The sequence below is a fragment of the Eubalaena glacialis genome, chromosome 17, assembly GCF_028564815.1.
Source record: "Eubalaena glacialis isolate mEubGla1 chromosome 17, mEubGla1.1.hap2.+ XY, whole genome shotgun sequence".
Classification (NCBI taxonomy): Eukaryota; Metazoa; Chordata; class Mammalia; order Artiodactyla; family Balaenidae; genus Eubalaena; species Eubalaena glacialis.
The window spans coordinates 13605497-13624652 of NC_083732.1; the positions used below are offsets into that span (position 1 = coordinate 13605497).

At 39.9% G+C, this 19156-nt stretch overlaps 1 protein-coding gene across 1 annotated transcript in view; it reads right to left on the bottom strand.

Annotated features, from left to right (window-relative positions):
* The window catches only part of CPA6 (carboxypeptidase A6), a 264184-nt gene that overhangs the window by 72308 nt on the left and 172720 nt on the right, over positions 1-19156 (bottom strand). Inside the window, exon 3 of the mRNA XM_061171752.1 lies at positions 11434-11558. Coding sequence (XP_061027735.1) covers positions 11434-11558 — 125 coding nt within the window. The remainder of the gene's footprint in view (positions 1-11433; positions 11559-19156) is intronic.

The window sequence follows — 19156 nt, forward strand, 5'->3', positions numbered from 1 at the left end:
CCCATGCCTTTTGTCACCGAACTTTTGTCATGTTGTCACCCGGCATACTTGACCCAAGACTCAGAAAAGGGAAAGAAGGAAAGAAACTACAATACTCAAGAGGAAATGGAAGAAATACCCAGAGTCGGAAAAAGCTAATTTCACTGCCTACCAGTATCAATGATGCCAAGAGAAGACAAGCTCAGGTAATCAAAGTGAATGCATTTGGAAATTGAAGGCCGAGGCCAGGGTGAGGGATGCGAGTCACTGAATGTATGGAACCAGCTGGACTAGTGTTCTTTTTTTTTAAATTTTTTAATTTAATTTTATTTATTTTTTTATACAGCAGGTTCTTACTAGTCGTCAATTTTATACACATCAGTGTATACATGTCAATCCCAATTGCCCAATTCAGCACACCACCATCCCCACCCCACTGCGTTTTTCCCCCCTTGGTGTCCATACGTTTGTTCTCTACACCTGTGTCTCAACTTCTGCCCTGCAAACCGGCTCATCTGTACCATTTTTCTAGGTTCCACATACATGCGTTAATATACGATATTTGTTTTTCTCTTTCTGACTTACTTCACTCTGTATGACAGTCTCTAGATCCATCCACATCTCAACAAATGACTCAATTTCGTTCCTTTTTATGGCTGAGTAATATTCCATTTTATATATGTACCACAACTTCTTTATCCATTCATCTGTCGATGGGCATTTAGGTTGCTTCCATGACTTAGCTATTGTAAATAGTGCTGCAATGAATATTGGGGTGCATGTGTCTTTTTGAATTATGGTTTTCTCTGGGTATATGCCCAGTAGTGGGATTGCTGGGTCATATGGTAATTCTATTTTTAGTTTTTTAAGGAACCTGCATACTGTTCTCCATAGTGGCTGTATCAATTTACATTCCCGCCCACAGTGCAAGAGGGTTCCCTTTTCTCCACACCCTCTCCAGCATTTGTTGTTTGTAGATTTTCTGATGATGCCCATTCTAACTGGTGTGAGGTGATACCTCATTGTAGTTTTGATTTGCATTTCTCTAATAATTAGTGATGTTGAGCATCTTTTCATGTGCTTCTTGGCCATCTGTATGTCTTGTTTGGAGAAATGTCTACTTAGGTCTTTTGCCCATTTTTGGATTGGGTTGTTTCTTTAATATTGAGCTGCATGAGCTGTTTATATATTTTGGAGATTAATCCTTTGTCTGTTGATTCATTTGCAAATATTTTCTCCCATTCTGAGGGTTGACTTTTCATCTTGTTTATGGTTTCCTTTGCTGTGCAAAAGCTTTGAAGTTTCATTAGGTCCCATTTGTTTATTTTTCTTTTTATTTCCATTACTCTAGGAGGTGGATCAAAAAAGATCTTGCTGTGATTTATGTCAAAGAGTGTTCTTCCTATGTTTTCCTCTAAGAGTTTTATAGTGTCCAGTTTTACATTTAGGTCTTGAATCCATTTTGAGTTTATTTTTGTGTATGGTGTCAGGGAGTATTCTAATTTCATTCTTTTACATGTAGCTGTCCAGTTTTCCCAGCACCACTTATTGAAGAGACTGTCTTTTCTCCACTGTATATCTTTGCCTCCTTTGTCATAGATTAGTTGACCATAGGTGCGTGGGTATATCTCTGGGCTTTCTATCTTGTTCCATTGATCTATGTTTCTGTTTTTGTGCCAGTACCATATTGTCTTGATTACTGTAGCTTTGTAGTATAGTCTGAAGTCAGGGTGTCTGATTCCTCCAGCTCCGTTTTTTTCCCTCAAGACTGCTTTGGCTATTCGGGGTCTTTTGTGTCTCCATACAAGTTTTAAGATGATTTGTTCTAGTTCCGTAAAAAATGCCATTGGTAATTTGATAGGGATTGCATTGAATCTGTAGATTGCTTTGGGTAGTATAGTCATTTTCACAATATTGATTCTTCCAATCCAAGAACATGGTATATCTCTCCATCTGTTGGTATCATCTTTAATTTCTTTCATCAGTGTCTTATAGTTTTCTGCATACAGGTCTTTTGTCTCCCTAGGTAGGTTTATTCCTAGGTATTTTATTCTTTTTGTTGCAATGGTAAATGGGACTGTTTCCTTAATTTCTATTTCAGATTTTTCATCATTAGTGTATAGGAATGCAAGAGATTTCTGTGCATTAATTTTGTATCCTGCAACTTTACCAAATTCATTGATTAGCTCTAGTAGTTTTCTGGTGGCATTTTTAGGATTCTCTATGTATAGTATCATGTCATCTGCAAACAGTGACAGTTTTACTTCTTCTTTTCCAATTCATATTCCTTTTATTTCTTTTTCTTCTCTGATTGCCGTGGCTAGGACTTCCAAAACTCTGTTGAGTAATAGTGGTGGGAGTGGACATCCTTGTCTTGTTCCTGATCTTAGAGGAAATGCTTTCAGTTCTTCACTGTTGAGAATGATGTTTGCTGTGGGTTTGTCATATATGGCCTTGATTATGTTGAGGTAGGTTCCCTCTATGCCCACTTTCTGGAGAGTTTTTATCATAAATTGGTGTTGCATTTTGTCAAAAGCATTTTCTGCATCTATTGAGATGATCATATGGTTTTTATTCTTCAATTTGTTAATATGGTGTATCACGTTGATTGATTTGCGTATATTGAAGAATCCTTGCATCCCTGGGATAAATCCCACTTGATCATGGTGTATGATCATTTTAATGTGTTGTTGGATTCTGTTTGCTAGTATTTTGTTGAGGATTTTTGCATCTATATTCATCAGTGATATTGGTCTGTAATTTTTTTTTTAGTATCTTTGTCTGGTTTTGGTATCAGGGTGATGGTGGCGTCATAGAATGAGTTTGGAAGTGTTCCTTCCTCTGCAATTTTTTGGAAGAGTTTGAGAAGGATGGGTGCCAGCTCTTCTCTAAATGTTTGATCGAATTCACCTGTGAAGCCATCTGGTCCTGGACTTCTGTTTGTTGGAAGATTTTTAATCACAGTTTCAATTTCATTACTTGTGATTGGTCTGTTCATATTTTCTGTTTCTTCCTGGTTCAGTCTTGGAAGGTTATACCTTTCTAAGAATTTGTCCATTTCTTCCAGGTTGTCCATTTTATTGGCATAGAGTTGCTTGTAGTAGTCTCTTAGGATGCTTTGTATTTCTGTGGTGTCTGTTGTAACTTCTCCTTTTTCATTTCTAATTTTATTGATTTGAGTCCTCTCCCTCTTTTTCTTGATGAGTCTGGCTAATGGCTTATCAATTTTGTTTATCGTTTCAAAGAACCAGCTTTTAGTTTTATTGGTCTTTGCTTTTGTTTTCTTTGTTTCTATTTCATTTATTTCTGCTCTGATCTTTATGATTTCTTTCCTTCTGCTAACTTTGGGTTTTGTTTGTTCTTCTTTCTCTAGTTCCTTTAGGTGTAAGGTTGGATTGTTTATTTGAGATGTTTCTTGTTTCTTGAGGTAGGCTTGTATAGCTATAAACTTCCCTCTTAGAACTGGTTTTGCTGCATCCCATAGGTTTTGGATCGTTGTGTTTTCATTGTCATTTGTCTCTAGGTATTTTTTGATTTCCTCTTTGATTTCTTCAGTGATCTCTTGGTTATTTAGTAATGTATTGTTTAGCCTCCATGTGTTTGTGCTTTTCACGTTTTTTTCCCTGTAATTCATTTCTAATCTCATAGTGTTGTGGTCAGAAAAGATGCTTGATATGATTTCAATTTTCTTAAATTTACTGAGGCTTGATTTGTGACCCAAGATGTGATCTATCCTGGAGAATGTTCTGTGCACACTTGAGAAGAAAGTGTAATCTGCTGTTTTTGGATGGAATGTCCTATAAATATCCATTAAATCCATCTGGTCTGTTGTGTCATTTAAAGCTTCTGTTTCCTTATTTATTTTCATTTTCGATGATCTGTCCATTGGTGTAAGTGAGGTGTTAAAGTTCCCCACTATTATTGTGTTACTGTCAATTTCCTCTTTTATAGCTGTTAGCAGTTGCCTTATGTATTGAGGTGCTCCTATGTTTGGTGCATATATATTTATAATTGTTATATCTTCTTCTTGGATTGATCCCTTGATCATTATATAGTGTCCTTCCTTGTCTCTTGTCACATTCTTTATTTTAAAGTCTATTTTATCTGATATGAGTATAGCTACTCCAGCTTTCTTTTGATTTCCATTTGCATGGAATATCTTTTTCCATCCCCTCGCTTTCAGTCTGTATGCGTCCCTAGGTCTAAAGTGGGTCTCTTGTAGACAGCATATATATGGGTCTTGCTTTTGTATCCATTCAGCAAGCCTGTGTCTTTTGGTTGGAGCATTTAATCCATTCATGTTTAAGGTAATTATCGATATGTATGTTCCTATGACCATTTTCTTAATTGTTTTGGGTTTGTTTTTGTAGGTCCTTTTCTTCTCTTGTGTTTCCCACTTAGAGAAGTTCCTTTAGCATTTGTTGTAGAGGTGGTTTGGTGGTGCTGAATTCTCTTAGCTTTTGCTTGTCTGTAAAGCTTTTGATTTCTCTTTCGAATCTGAATGAGATCCTTGCTGGGTAGAGTAATCTTGGTTGTAGGTTCTTCCCTTTCATCACTTTAAGTATATCATGCCACTCCCTTCTGGCTTGTAGAGTTTCTGCTGAGAAATCAGCTGTTAACCTTATGGGAGTTCCCTTGTATGTTATTTGTCGTTTTTCCCTTGCTGCTTTCAATAATTTTTCTTTGTGTTTAATTTTTGCCAAATTGATTACTATGTGTCTTGGCGTGTTTCTCCTTGGGTTTATCCTGTATGGGACTTGCTGCATTTCCTGGACTTGGGTGGCTATTTCCTTTCCCATGTTAGGGAAGTTTTCGACTATAATCTCTTCAAATATTTTCTCTGGTCCTTTCTCTCTCTCTTCTCCTTCTGGGACCCCTATAATGCGAATGTTGTTGCATTTAATGTTGTCCCAGAGGTCTCTTAGGCTGTCTTCATTTCTTTTCATTCTTTTTTCTTTATTCTGTTCTGCAGCAGTGAATTCCACCATTCTTTCCTCCAGGTCACTTATCCGTTCTTCTGCCTCAGTTATTCTGCGATTGATTCCTTCTAGTGTAGTTTTCATTTAAGTTATTGTATTGTTCATTTCTGTTTGTTTGTTCTTTAATTCTTCTAGCTCCTTGTTAAACATTTCTTGCATCTTCTCGATCTTTGCCTCCATTCTTTTTCCGAGGTCTTGGATCATCTTCACTATCATTATTGTGAATTGTTTTTGTGGAAGCTTGCCTATTTCCACTTCATTTAGTTGTTTTTCTGGGGTTTTATCTTGTTCTTTCATCTGGTACATAGCCCTCTGCCTTTTCATCTTGTCTATCTTTCTGTGAATGTGGTTTTTGTTCCACAGGCTGCAGGATTGTAGTTCTTCTTCTGCTGTCTGCCCTCTGGTAGATGAGGCTATCTAAGAGGCTTGTGTAAGTTTCCTGATGGGAGGGACTGGTGTTCTTGATGAGACCCCTGAGCTAGATATAGGCTTGTCACCCCAGTACTCACCAATCTCCTCTAACTAGAGTGCCATGAAGTAACAAGGTGCTCACTCCTTTACGTAAAGATGTTAAAGAGCCTCTCAGTGATTTTTCCTGGGCCTGGCAGGTAGCTAAAAAACTTTGCTTTCATATTTTATCATCCCAAAGAACCTGTGGCTTGCTGGTTTCAGTGCCATTAAAAGAACGTGTAATGGCATCTTTAAATGACTTTCAAAGTTGACCTATGTAAGCCACTTAATAGAAAAATTATCTTGAATTACTTGAATAAATACTTTTTGGTCCTCAAAGGAAGTAAATTTACTTAGGCTTATGCTGGGTGTAGGAAATTCCTTTTGATTTACTCATTCGTTATTTACCGAGGACCCATGGTGGACAAAGCACTTAATCTGGAATTTATCATCAGCTTACTGTTCTTTTTGTTTCAATTTTCAACTTTAAAACTAGAAACATATTAAAAATCAAGGTAAGGTGTGGTGGCACCACATTGGTAAATTCACTTGGTAGCTGCTTGCCATGGCTCAAAATATGAGTGGAGTTTAGATTGTCAGTCTGAATATGATCTGTATTAGTTCTTTCTTTCTTCCCTCAAAGAAAGAAGTTACAGATGAAAGTAGATTTGTATGGATTAAAGAACTTTACAATATTGCCAGTGTGGGTGTAAAGAACCAAATGAACTTCTTTGTCAACGTCCAATCTTCTTGTGTTGTCAGCAAATCTGGGGTGGTCAAGAAAAATGCAAGTCTGATTACGGCTGAGTTGGTTGGTTATAAACTGTCAAGAAATTCCAGTCACAGTAGGCAATTTTCAGCTGTCTTTCCCTTGCCAGTACAATCTATCCATTTCTCCTGGCTACTATTCTCTATTTCAGGAAAGTAAGGGGAAAAAAAGTAAAAAGATTTACCAAAGCCAGCAACCTACAGAAGAATCTCCTTCTGAATTTCCAGTTTAAAAAGATACATGAACACATACAAAAAAATTTTCAAAATTATAAAAACTGTTACAGCATGTTTACAAAATTGAGCTCTAGTGTATTACTTTTGCATTATTTCCAAAATGGATAGACTTTCTAAATACTGGGTTGGCCAAAAAGTTCATTCGGGTTTTCCCACATCAGGAAACTGTGAATGAACTTTTGGGCCAACCCAATATAAACAAGCACAGATAACTTGTTTCCCCTCAAGGTAAGACCAATTCCTCATATTCATCATCAGAAAGTTCTGATGCTGATGCATCTGCTTGTTTGGTAGAACCACCAGTGTACCCCTTAGAAAGCTAATATTTTCTCAAGAGTTTCAGTATGAAAAACTATGCTCCTTAATTGATTAGATTCTTAAGTCATTTATCAACTGATAATGATAAACATATTACTAATCACATAACGAAATGAACTGTCAAAATAATTCTAATGGATAATTGCTCCTACAAAATATTTACCTTAATATTTTCTAGTCAAGTTTGATAGTGTTTTCACCAAAGTAAACGATGAGGTTTTTCAGTTTGAGGTTGTGGAATCACTCTAGTTGGGTATTAGTTTCTTTGATGAATCAACCCTTAAGCTTCTCAGTTTTATTTTAAAGTTTCCAAGTGCCCTAAATAGAGCTGGCCTTTGGATCCCCAGTATTTATCCATTCATTTAGGCCAGTGATTCTCAAGATGGGCTGCTTTAAAATCACCCATGAGCTTTAAAAAATATGCCACACTGAGCCTTACTTAGACAAGAATCTCCTGTGCATAGGTATCGGGCCTTTCGAAAAAGCTCACCAGGTGATTTTAATATATTGTCAGGCTCAAATATAGGCTACGGTCTGGAAACCAGTAATTTAGGCTAATTAATCTGGAAACTGATGGCTCTCAGTCCTCTTAGGTTCTATACTAGATAAAAGTGGAAGAGAGTATTAGAATACAGCTGGTCCTTGCTTCCTCTCTCCTCTCTTGAGTGTGTCTGCTGGATGTGGTCAACTGCCTCTCAGCATTTATGCCTACGCCCTCTTTGGACTTCCTGTGCTGAAAGGGCTGGGAAGCTGAAAAGTACTTTTCCTCAACTCTCTTGCACCTGTGGTTCTGGGTACAAATCTGTGAACTCTGACAAGACAGGAAGTTAAGAACGAGGCAGAGGCCATCTCCTGCTGCTGTTGCTGTGACGCGTTGAGGTCGCAGAGGTGTGACTGTTTAGAGGCAGTCAGGTGGCTGGACTCAGAACTCCAGGGTCTAGTCACCAGCTTCCTGGCATGAGAGGCAATTGTGGTAACGACAGTGGTGGCAGCAGTAGCACAGCAACAGCTTCCTGACTGCTGGGCTGTCACACCAGGTCTGCCTACTTGCTCCTTGTCAAGTAGGCAACTGGAAACCAGCAAGTTGGTGAAAAGCCCATGAAATGGAGCCCAAAATGGCTTTTTTAAACTGTTGTAGTTTCTTAGTTCCTTATGGCTGATTATTGTTTCTACCCCAATTGTATGCACTCCTAAAACAGCGACTCCTAGATCTATTAAGAACTTTCCAAGTGATGTCATCACTTAGTACAAAACCACCTCCCCAAAGCTTCCAGGGAGGAGAAGAGGGGTGGTCAAAATTTGAAATTTTAAAGGTATTTAATTTTCAAAATGTTTGAAATTTTTTTATGGCAAAAGGAGTCATCTCCTATGTCATATCGTTAAGAGGGCTGGATCACCTGGGGCCAGACACATGGGGCCACATAAAGATGACTGTATATATTATGTACAGTTGTACAGAGTAAGTGATCATCTTTTGAAAATACCCCTGGCTACAATAATAAAAGTCAATTAAAATGATCTCTACCTACCCTACCAGCCCCGTGGAACTTAACTGACTGTTCTCTGTTTATTATCTTGGGAACAACAAAATGAATAATTCTAAATGAGTGCTCTCCATGAGGAGAAAACTGGTTTAAAACACTCGTTTTTTAGACTCTATTCTCTGTGGAATAAAGGGTGATATTTGATTCTGTATCAGTTCCACATGACCTATATTGAATGGCAGGAAATAGAGACTTGTTAAAATAACTGGTATATTCTTTTCTTCCAAATAATAATTAATAACTGGTATATTCTTTTCTTCCAAATAATAATTAATGAAGCATGTGAGTTTTTACTGAGGACCTATAGATATATAAGCACTTCCCCGAAAGGCATTCAGAGAATCAAAGCATGCCTTCAAAGCTACAGCAATGACTAAAATGTGTTCAATATGAACAAGAGTTTTATACACAGCTGTGACTCTACCCTGTTCTAGAAACACAGATAAAATACCTTTCTGCAAAAAGCCTGTAAGTACTTTAATAAGCCTGTAAATATGTCTCTGGCAGGTAGGTATTTGTGTGGACCAGGGAGGGATGTCACAGCCCCTTTGTACCCCTTGGCCCAGCCTTCCACCGAGACTAGGGTTCTCACCATTGACTCAGAGCCATGAACCCTTCCCAGGCCTCGCCAGACATCATCAGGGATCTTTCTGCCCGTTTTGGCAGTACAACCACTTGTTGAAAAGTTGGAGTAGTTGAGGTTAGTCATTTACAATCATGCCTCTCAGCCCTGAAATCCTAGGGTTCCAAACAGAAGGTAACTCACTCCTTCCCTTCTCACTAAATCACTAGCCTGTGTTTCTCCCCCCTCAGATTCTACACTGACTCTCCATCTCTTCACCACATCCTTTCGCCTTGTGCCTGTTGGAATCCCTCTTTGATCGTAAATAAAATTCCTACATCCTCCAGTCTCTTCAGAGAACTCTCTCTTCTCATATTCTTGCCCCAATAGAAACCAGACTCTCTCAAGGACACAGATTCTTCCGTGGCTGTCTCTTCTCCCACTTATCCAACCACGGGGCCAGAAGGGAGGGAGGTCAGCATCCTCCTGGGCTCCCATTGGTGCTGCCCCATTAATCTTCTAACTTCCAGGAAAAACTCATCCTCCCTTCAGCATCAGGCCATTCCTGGTTGCTTACCTCCAAGCTGGTATTTCCTGTCCCAGGAGTACATTTTCTCCCTCCACCTCTAATCTAGCCATAAGCCAAGGAGATTCAAGACTGCTGGGATGGTTTTCTGGTGATTAAGCCCACTCATTCTTGACCGCATCAGCCTCAATGATCTCCACCTCAGCCATCTCCTTCATTGCTACCCCTATAATCTTGTCGCCAGCCATAAATGTTCTTCCCCAGAACTCTTAACATCCAATAGCCTACACTTTATCAAAACTTCTTTCCTTCCAGTTTGTTGCCCTCACACCTGTTTTAAATATAAAGATCTTAATACTCTTGATTCTTCCGTTTTGTCCCATCATTCTTCCTAGACTCTCCTCCCTTCCTATCCAGACTAGACCCCATGGATGAATACTTGAGCTAGTATCTCACTAGGAACCTCAACTTCCCTCCACCCTGATCTTTTTGTGGTCCTAACCACCAAAACCTCAACTCTGTGTCAGTGCTGCAATCTCTCTTCTCTGCGACAACCACTATTATTGGTTCTTACCCCGATTTTTCTCTCGCAACACTCTTTAACCCCTATTTCTTTACTCTGAGTAGATAAATTTTGCTTCTCACTTCATCCAGATAATTTGGCTGTCAGTTATGATCTCTTTAAACTTGTTGACTCTCTTCTCCACAATCTTAACTAGATCCACAGTTACCTCTTTGGTCTTATAGGATAAGCTATCTTTCCTAGTGTTGAAACCCCCTCCCTCATCTGTGCATTCTTTCCTGCATCATCAATGTCTCCTTCCTTGCTGGTCCTTCCCCTCAGCCTACAGGCCAAAATTGCCTCCTTACCCTAACATGCCAAGTCTCAAGCATCCACTGATGTAGCATCTTCCTGTAGTCGCTCCTCACTCTCTGCCTCTCTCCCTATTGTAACTTCTAAGAGCAGTAGAATAGTCTGCTCTACTGTTCCATGTTCTCACCTCCTGTTCACTTTTCTGTCCTCTGCTCCTGACAATCCAATGCTACATTAGAGTTACCAGTGCAATTTCCGTCATCAAATCCAAAGGAAACTGATCAATCCTTTTCTGGCAGGATATCGCTGCAGCACTTGGTGCCACTGACATCCTTTCTCTCAAAAGGTTTTTGTTTCTTCTTTGACTCCTGCGACTATTTTCCACTTGTTCCATTCTTACTGCTTAACTATTCCTTAAAAAAACAAACAACAAACAAAACCCTCAAAATATCTAAATCTCAGTCACCGAAGACAAAAGACTTGGAGTCATCCTTGAGTTCCTCCTCTTCCACCTGCATCCAAACAAGCGCAGAGGCCAGGTGGTTTTGCTTCTGAGACATATTTTGGAGCTCTCTCTTGATTCTAGGACTCTGGTCCTGACTCGGGCCTCGTTATCTCTCATCTGGATCACTACTGTGGCCTCGTACTGCTCCTCTGCCCACTTACATGTGGTTCCCTTGCTGACATCCTCCAATTGTGCAGCATCACCCACAAGATGAGGTCTGAGCTCCTAACTCTGAACAGCAGGCTGCCCACAACCTGGCCTCCCCCCTCTTCTCCAGCGTCTTTTCTTTCTACTCCCCAACTTGTACCAGTTCCCTGCACACATACTATGCTGCTGCTTGTCTTTGCTTGCATTGTCCCCTCTGCCTTCAAGGTCCTGAGTCTCATCCTTTGCCTAACTGACACAGCTCCTGCAGAGTCTGGCTTTTTTCTGTCCCTGTCTCCCTATCCACCTTGTAGGCGTGGATAAGCTACTCTCCTTTCCTCACACAGTAAAATGCTTCCATGTTTACACTGATTACTTAGAGGTAATGGTGAAATGACAGGGAAGTGTGGTTGCTTCCCCCTCCCCCATTACACTAATAAGAAGCTCATGCAAGGCAAATATAACTGTGTTATATTCATGTTGGTTTCCCCAATGTGAAAAATAGAACCTGAAACACAGTTGTTGGCACTCAATGCATAACCTGAATACAGTTATCATTCAGTTTAACTGAGTACAAATGAATTAAGCAAGGGAAAAGCATGCTTACTTGTACTGGATGTTGGTTTCCTGTAGGAAGGCTAACAGGGCTCGTGAACCATTGTGGGGAATATGGACATCAGTAACTGTTCCCTCTGATACCTGGGAGATACTGCTGGGCTGCCACAGGTCCACCTGTAGTGCAGGAACCAACCTATAATTCATTTTCAATGTAGGTGAGGAAAGATCCATGTCACAATGTCAAACATGTTGTCTTGTTTGCATACAGCAATACCAAACACATTTTAGAATTAGACTCAATGCTTACATCATCAGGGTAAAACTCCTAGTTGATTTTGAATTTAGTGTCCAAATTATATGACAGCCATATAGAATGTGATCGTTTACAAGTAATAGTTTAAAGACCAATCCATTAAAGTCACAAGATAAAAATGAGGTAAAATAGTTTTAAGTATGACTTTGATATTGCTTAAAATTATTTATTGCACAAATATTTGAATACTAGTAAGAAAGAGAAAGATATAAGTGACCCTTCATCCTACTATACAAGCAAATCGTGGTACCAAACGTGACAACGTTTGGTAACTTTAAATGGAGCATTCTCCTGATGTCACCTCCCCCCACGACTGATGCCTGTTCACCAGTTCCTCCTCAGCCTTCACATGTCAGTAGAAACATGCCTTTCTCGGGGGGGGGACTTGTCAGCTAGGGTAGGGCCCCTCGTCATAGTTCTTCTTCAGCATAGTTCTCGGGCTTCTTTCATCACGTAACTGCCTCTTACCAGAATGTAAGCTCCACGAGGGCAAAGGATTTGTCCACTTGGTTACCACCCCATTCCAAGCGCCTGAAACGATGCCTTGTGCATATTAGCAACTCAGTCGTTATTTGCTGCATGAGTGCAGACCCCACAGGGTAACTGACTACACGTCAATCACGTGTTCAGTGTTTTGCAGGAATGCTGGAACCGTGTTTGGCTTACAGCAGTGTTCCCGGTGCTTGTCTAGTGCTCCACGCCTGGTAGGAGCTGCACAGGCATTGAAAGAACGACTGAATTCAGTGGGGATGGAGGACAGCCCCATCTTCTGCACAAGCCAAGAGATACATTTTCAGTACGGCACAGTTTGCCCGTGCAGTCACGTCTACGTCTCCTATTTGGGACTCCCTCTTCCTGCGTTTCCCGTCTTGGTCTGCTGCAGGATCTTGATCTCTGCTAAGACCTTATCTGATAAAGTTTAGTCACTTCATCTTTACTTAGGTGTCAGTGTCCACATTCTGTTAGGGAACTCTAGAAGACCAAAAATACTTCGGGACTGAAGGAAATACACCCCTGGTGGTATAATTTCATCTGGAACAGGGTAGAGAGGCATTTATTTTGGGGACAATGAATTTACCTGTTTTTCTTTCAAGAAGCTTACTCCTCCACTAACTTGCAAGGGCAACTCTGACTCAACTAACATGCTAATCCAACAAGCATAGCACAACGGAAGTGTGGGGCTGGGAGGGATGCTGAGAGGTCATTTGATCCATCTGTCGGCCCTTGGGCAAGGATACTAGGATACAAGGATCTAGGACTGGACCCAACTGTCCCCATTTGATGCATCTAAACCACATCTTTTATGTTTCCCAAAGAAGGAGAGTCGACACTATCCTAATTTAACTCATATCCACATTTAATTATCAGACATTTTCTTAATCCTTTACACCGCAGCACACTTTTCATTTTTTCTTGTTCCGTTCTTCAGTGAGGAATGGCTGATTTCTTGCCCTTGTGAGATAAAGCACTTTTCTCTACATGTTAGATTTTCTAATCCTTTAATCATCTTTGCCTCTAAACCCATTACAGAGACAGATTTTGATATTAAGGTGTATCACCTAATACCTGTGGAGATGAGGAAGCAGTGCTCTATTTAGAGGGTGGAGAGCCACAGGAACCTGAAATATCTGAACAACCACGCTGGTGATGAGTCTGTAAGTGCTGTTTTCTGGGGCGTATGCTAAGATAAGAATCCTCGTCCCACAGAGGAGAGTAGCTTCCCCATAGGAAAATTCCATGGAGGAAACAGACCCTATGGCCTGACCTGGAGAAGGCTTCCTAGGAAACGTCATCAGAAAACAGTTGGTCTAAAAGAAACCAACAAAAAAGAATTTGCAAAAATCAGGAACTGTATTTTGTTTTGATATTAGGAAAGTAAATTAAAATGAATTGTATTCTCCAGTAATATTTTAGGGAAGGGGTGCTTGGATAAGTAACATGGATATTTCAGTCTGGGTGGCAGGCAGATGCCTGTATCAAGATATAGGGGACAGTAATATGTGAGATTTGTAAAGTACCACCCACTTTATAGGTGTTTCTAGACTCAGGTTCATAGAAGTGAAGTCACTTTCCCAAGGATGCACAGCTACCAAACAGTGACACAGGATATGCCTAACTCCAGTGCCCATAATTTGCTGGCTGGGTAAGTGTCTCCAGGATTTCCTGAGACTATCTCAGAATAAGAAGCACCTTCCAACTTCCTGACTTAGTGTTTGAGACAGTCTGGTTGGTGGGTCTCACATCCTGGTCTGTCCTGTTAGGGGCTTTTTGCCCTAAGAATTATATATGCAGGTATTTCAAAGTTCTAATCAGCCCACCATGGGCAGGTTACCATCAATCATTTCTGTAGAGCCTGATCCCATCTGGATGAAGTGATTCTGAACTGACCCTGGATTATGATGACAAAGTATCACTGGCCTGGTCAGGATGGCCTAAGACTGTTTACCAACCAACTGTCTCAGGTCTTCACTGCAAACAGCCGTCTGATATTCCAAGGAAAGGATGCTCCTTTGCAGAGCCTTCTGGCTTTGGAAGCTGGTGGTTATTCCCATGCATTCCTTTCCTTATATGACTACCAGTCACAGCCAGATCTATTTAAGAGGTGGAGGCAGTTTAGAGTAAAAGTCAACAGCATGGACTTGGGAATCCAATGGCTCTGGGCTGGAATACTAGCTCTGCAGCATTGACTGCGTGACTTTGGGTGAGGTTTTAACATTTCTGAGCCTTAGATTCCTCATCTGTACTGAAGATCATTTTAAAACCTACCCACAGGTTTTTTGTTTTTAAGATTAACTGGAACATTAGAAGTAAAACACATAGCAGAGAGTCTGGCACACAGTGACAGCTTGAAAGCTATTAACTTTGTTATTGTTGTCTGAAAAGCATATAGGTGGCCAACATGGTGGAGTAGGAAGACCTAGAGCTCACCTCCTCCCAAGGGCACACCATAACTACAACTATTTACTGAGCAGCTATGGATGAGAATGACCTGAAGACTAGCAGAAAAGATTTGCCACAACTAAAGGTATAAAGAAGGAACCACAACGAGACGGTAGGAGGGATGGAGATGCAGTATAGTCAAGACCACACCCCTGGGTAGATGACCCATAACCAGGAGGAAAATCACGATTGCAGGGGTTCTTCCCAAGGAACAAGGGGTCTGAGCCTCACACTGGGCTCCTGCAAAGGAAGATGAACCCCAGACTGTCTGGCTTTGAAGGCCAGTGTGACTGAGACTCCCCCTGGGGACATAGATACTGATGGCAGCCATTTTGGGAAGCTCATGGTACCACGAGGACATGGCTGCTGGCAAACTCCATTTTGGGGTCCTCCCTCTGGCCTATTAGTGCGAGGTGCTAACCTGCCCACCAGGTTAGCAGCCTGGTGACCCGGCAGCGTCCCCCTGAGGCAAGGCCTGGTAGCCCTGGTAGCAAAATGCTTTAGAAAAGGAACAATTAGAGAATAAAAAAGAGAGAAATTTATAATCCAATAGAATAATTAGAAAACAAAGTTGAGAAAATTTCCCAAGATGTAGCACAAAATGGTAATAAGATGGCAAATAGAGAAAATATACGAAATTAAATCATAAGTCCAACATCTGATGAATGAGAGTCATAAAGACAAAATAGAGTAGAAGGGAGAACATTATCAGACCATTTATACAAGAATTTTCAGAACTGAAAAACATGAATTTCCAGATTAAAAGGGGTTACTGAAAGCACAATGAATAGACCCACGCCAAATTACATCATCATAAAATTTCAGAATACCAGGAATAAAGAAAAGATCTTAAAAGCTTTTAGACAGTTTACGCTAATGACCAACGAGCCACGGGACTTAACGTTTCCAGCAATAGAGAGAACTAGAAAACTTCAACACTCTTCTGCTGCAAGACAACTAGAAAATACTGAATAAAATATAATTAACATTCCTTTAAAAGTAGAGTGGAGCTTCCCCCCCCCAAACATAAGGGAAATTCCCAGTAGCCTAAAATAAAGAAGAAAATGCCACTTAGGGCTGTGTGCACGTGGGTTATGATGGTAGTTCAGGTTCAGAATTGTGGGAATCTGTCACAACCATACAGGGAATAAGGTTGAGATCTGGGGCCCAAAGTTTGGAGCTGGAACTGAGATTCTAGCATAAAACTAGAACTTCAAAGGGCAATAGCCTCAGTGAAAGAGTAGGAATTAAAACAAAACAAAGCAACTACACACCAGTAAGATTTGATAAGGAGGCAGTTTGTGGTAATAAATGCAAAACCCCTCCAGACAAAGATGTACCCTCAAGCCAGGCCACGCAGAATTCTTTCATCTGAAACCTTGTTGAAGAAGAGCTCATGAAAAAAAATTATAAAACACATGAGTGAGGTATCCGCTGTAAGTAAAAGCCAATATATTCAACACATAGCAGGATTATTCAACTCAAGATCTTCATAGTATCTAAAAGAACGGCTAGAGCAATTTCCTGAAAAAGAAAGGAAATGAAGGGCTCTTGGAATTTCTGAAAATGAGATACTTTGATGTGGTTATCACTGCGTACAGATGGAATATTTAAGACAATTACCTTATTAACGGGGGAAAGGTAAAGGAGCTTCAAGGGAGGGAAAGTGTCTACAAAAACACAGAAAAAAGCATCAGAAAAAAATAGTTTCAAAAAGAAATAAGAGGGCTTCCCTGGTGGCGCAGTGGTTGAGAATCTGCCTGCTAATGCAGGGGACACGGGTTCGAGCTCTGGTCTGGGAAGATCCCACATGCCGCGGAGCAAGTAGGCCCGTGAGCCACAACTACTGAGCCTGCACGTCTGGAGCCTGTGCTCCGCAACAAGAGAGGCCACGACAGTGAGAGACCCGTGCACCGCGATGAAGAGTGGACCCTGCTTGCCACAACTAGAGAAAGCCCTCGCACAGAAACGAAGACCCAACGCAGCCATAAATTAATTAATTAATTAAAAAAAAAAAAAAGAAATAAGAAAATACGTCAGTAAATAGTTAATTAAAAAGGATTATATTCACCAGTTTAAAAGAGCATGAATATTGAATAATAAAAATATTCTCCTCAGTACTGGTTACAAGAGACATAAAAACAACAAAAACAAAAGAATGGAAAAAGATATATACCATACAAATACTGAAGAAAAAAAAGCTGGTAGAACTATATTAATAGCAAAGCATTTAGGGCAAAACCACTTTTTGGGATAATATAGTAATATGTATATCACTATATATAGTGTACAAATATAAAAATACGTCTATCTGTATCTATATACCTATGTATGTACATATGCACATCCATCTATACTGATAAAATGCTCAATATACCAGGAAGATATAAATACTACAATCTGAGTGTGTCCAGTAAAACTATCAAAATATATACGGCAAAAATGGACAATATCATCAGGATTTTAAATTATAGATCTTCCATTATATCCCAGTAACCAAAAGATCAGAATTGCTTCCCAAGCACACTTAGAAGTTTTTTGAAAATTAACTCAATACCAGGCTACAAAATAAGTTTTAACAAATGTCAGAGAATTCATGTCAAACAAATGTTCTCTGATTACAGTGTAATTAAGTTTAGAAATCAATGACAAAATATATCTACATTTAGAAATTAAAAAACAGACTTTAAATAACTTGTGGGTTAAAGAAGACACTGTAGTAAAATTAGGACCAAATCAAAACTAAATAGGACATTTCTAAGAAATTTATGACCTTAAATGATCCTGTTACAGAAGAATAAAGATGAGAAATTGATGAGTCATATGTCTAAATCAAGAAGTTAGAAAAATAGTAATACAAAAAAAATTAGAATACAGGGCATAATAAAAAGAGGATAAATTGATAAAATGGAAAACAAAAGTAATGGTGAGGATCAAGAAAACCAAAAATTGGTCTTTGAAACATTTAAAATAGAAAAATTATTAGCACATCTGCTTAAGAACAAAAGAATGAAGGTTCAAATGACCAATATTAGCAGCAAGAAAGTGATAGCCTGAGGAAAACGATTATAAGCCAATCTTACTTATGAACGTAGGTACCAACCCTAGAAATGTATGTTAGCAAACTAAATATAGGAAAAAGGTATTAACATCATTACTGAATGCAATTATTAGTTTAACATTATTAGTGTATTTCATCATATTAATAGTAATGTATTAAAGAAAAGAAGCCATATGATAATATCAATACACTCAGAAAAAAAAAGTATCTGGGCTTCCCTCGTGGTGCAGTGGTTGAGAATCTGCCTGCCAATGCAGGGGACACGGGTTCGAGCCCTGGTCTGGGAAGATCCCACGTGCCGCGGAGCAACTGGGCCCGTGAGCCACAACTACTGAGCCTGCGCGTCTGGAGCCTGTGCTCCGCAACAGGAGAGGCCGTGATAGTGAGAGGCCCGCGCACCGTGATGAAGAGTGGCCCCCGCTTGGCACAACTAGAGAAAGCCCTCGCACAGAAACGAAGACCCAACACAGCCATAAATAAATAAAAATAAATAAAATTTTTTAAAAAGTATCTGTAGAAATTAGTACTGAAAAAGTGTACTTCCTTAGGCTATTAAAGAGTATCTACCAAAAATCTTCAGCAAGCATCTGTATACAAGAGTAGTGTTAGAAGCATTCATTTTAAAGTCAGAAACAAAGTAAATGTACTTTAATGCCAGTTCCACAGATTCTCATACTGAGGGTCACTGCCAGCAAAAGAATAAAGAAAAAAAAAAAGGCTAAGAACCCGAAGAAACAAGACTGTCATTATTCACAAATCACTGTATACAGAGAAGGCAAGAGAGTCAATACAGGTAAACCGTGAAAATTCAAAGATTAGCAGCATTTAGTATAATATCAAAGTAAATATACACACACACATCAATGTAAATGTGTTTTGATCAGCCTTGAAATATCTTCACAAAAATAACATTAAGTGAAAAAGCAGGTTATAGATTAGTAGGTATAGGTGATGTCACCAAAATGGTGACATAGGAGACCCCAGCCCCCATCCTCCAACAAAGATCAACAATTAGATATCCACGAATAAAAACAGCTCTGGGTGAGATTTGGAGTCTACTTAAGAAGTTTCAGCAACAGAGTGGAACAAAAAAAACGGAGAATAACTGCACAAGAAGAAAAAGACAGCTTCATTTTGCCTGCATCATCCCATCCCCCAAATCAGCATTGCTCAGTACCAAGAGGGAATATCCCAGTTCGAAGGCATTCCCCTCGGTAGGAAAGGAAGAGCAAGGCAAGCAACCAGCTTCTGCAGTCTCTGGGGCACTACACGAAGGCCCTGCTTCAGTTTCATCTTACCCAGACTGGCAAAGCTGAAACGTACAGCGAGGGCTAGGAACAAGGAAGAAAAGCAGGGGCTACTGATAGCAGCCATGTAGTGGGAGTGATCATGGTTCACAGTGACCTCTTTAAAGAGAAACCGAGTAGGAATTGCCACTGAAGAAGGAACCAATGGCCA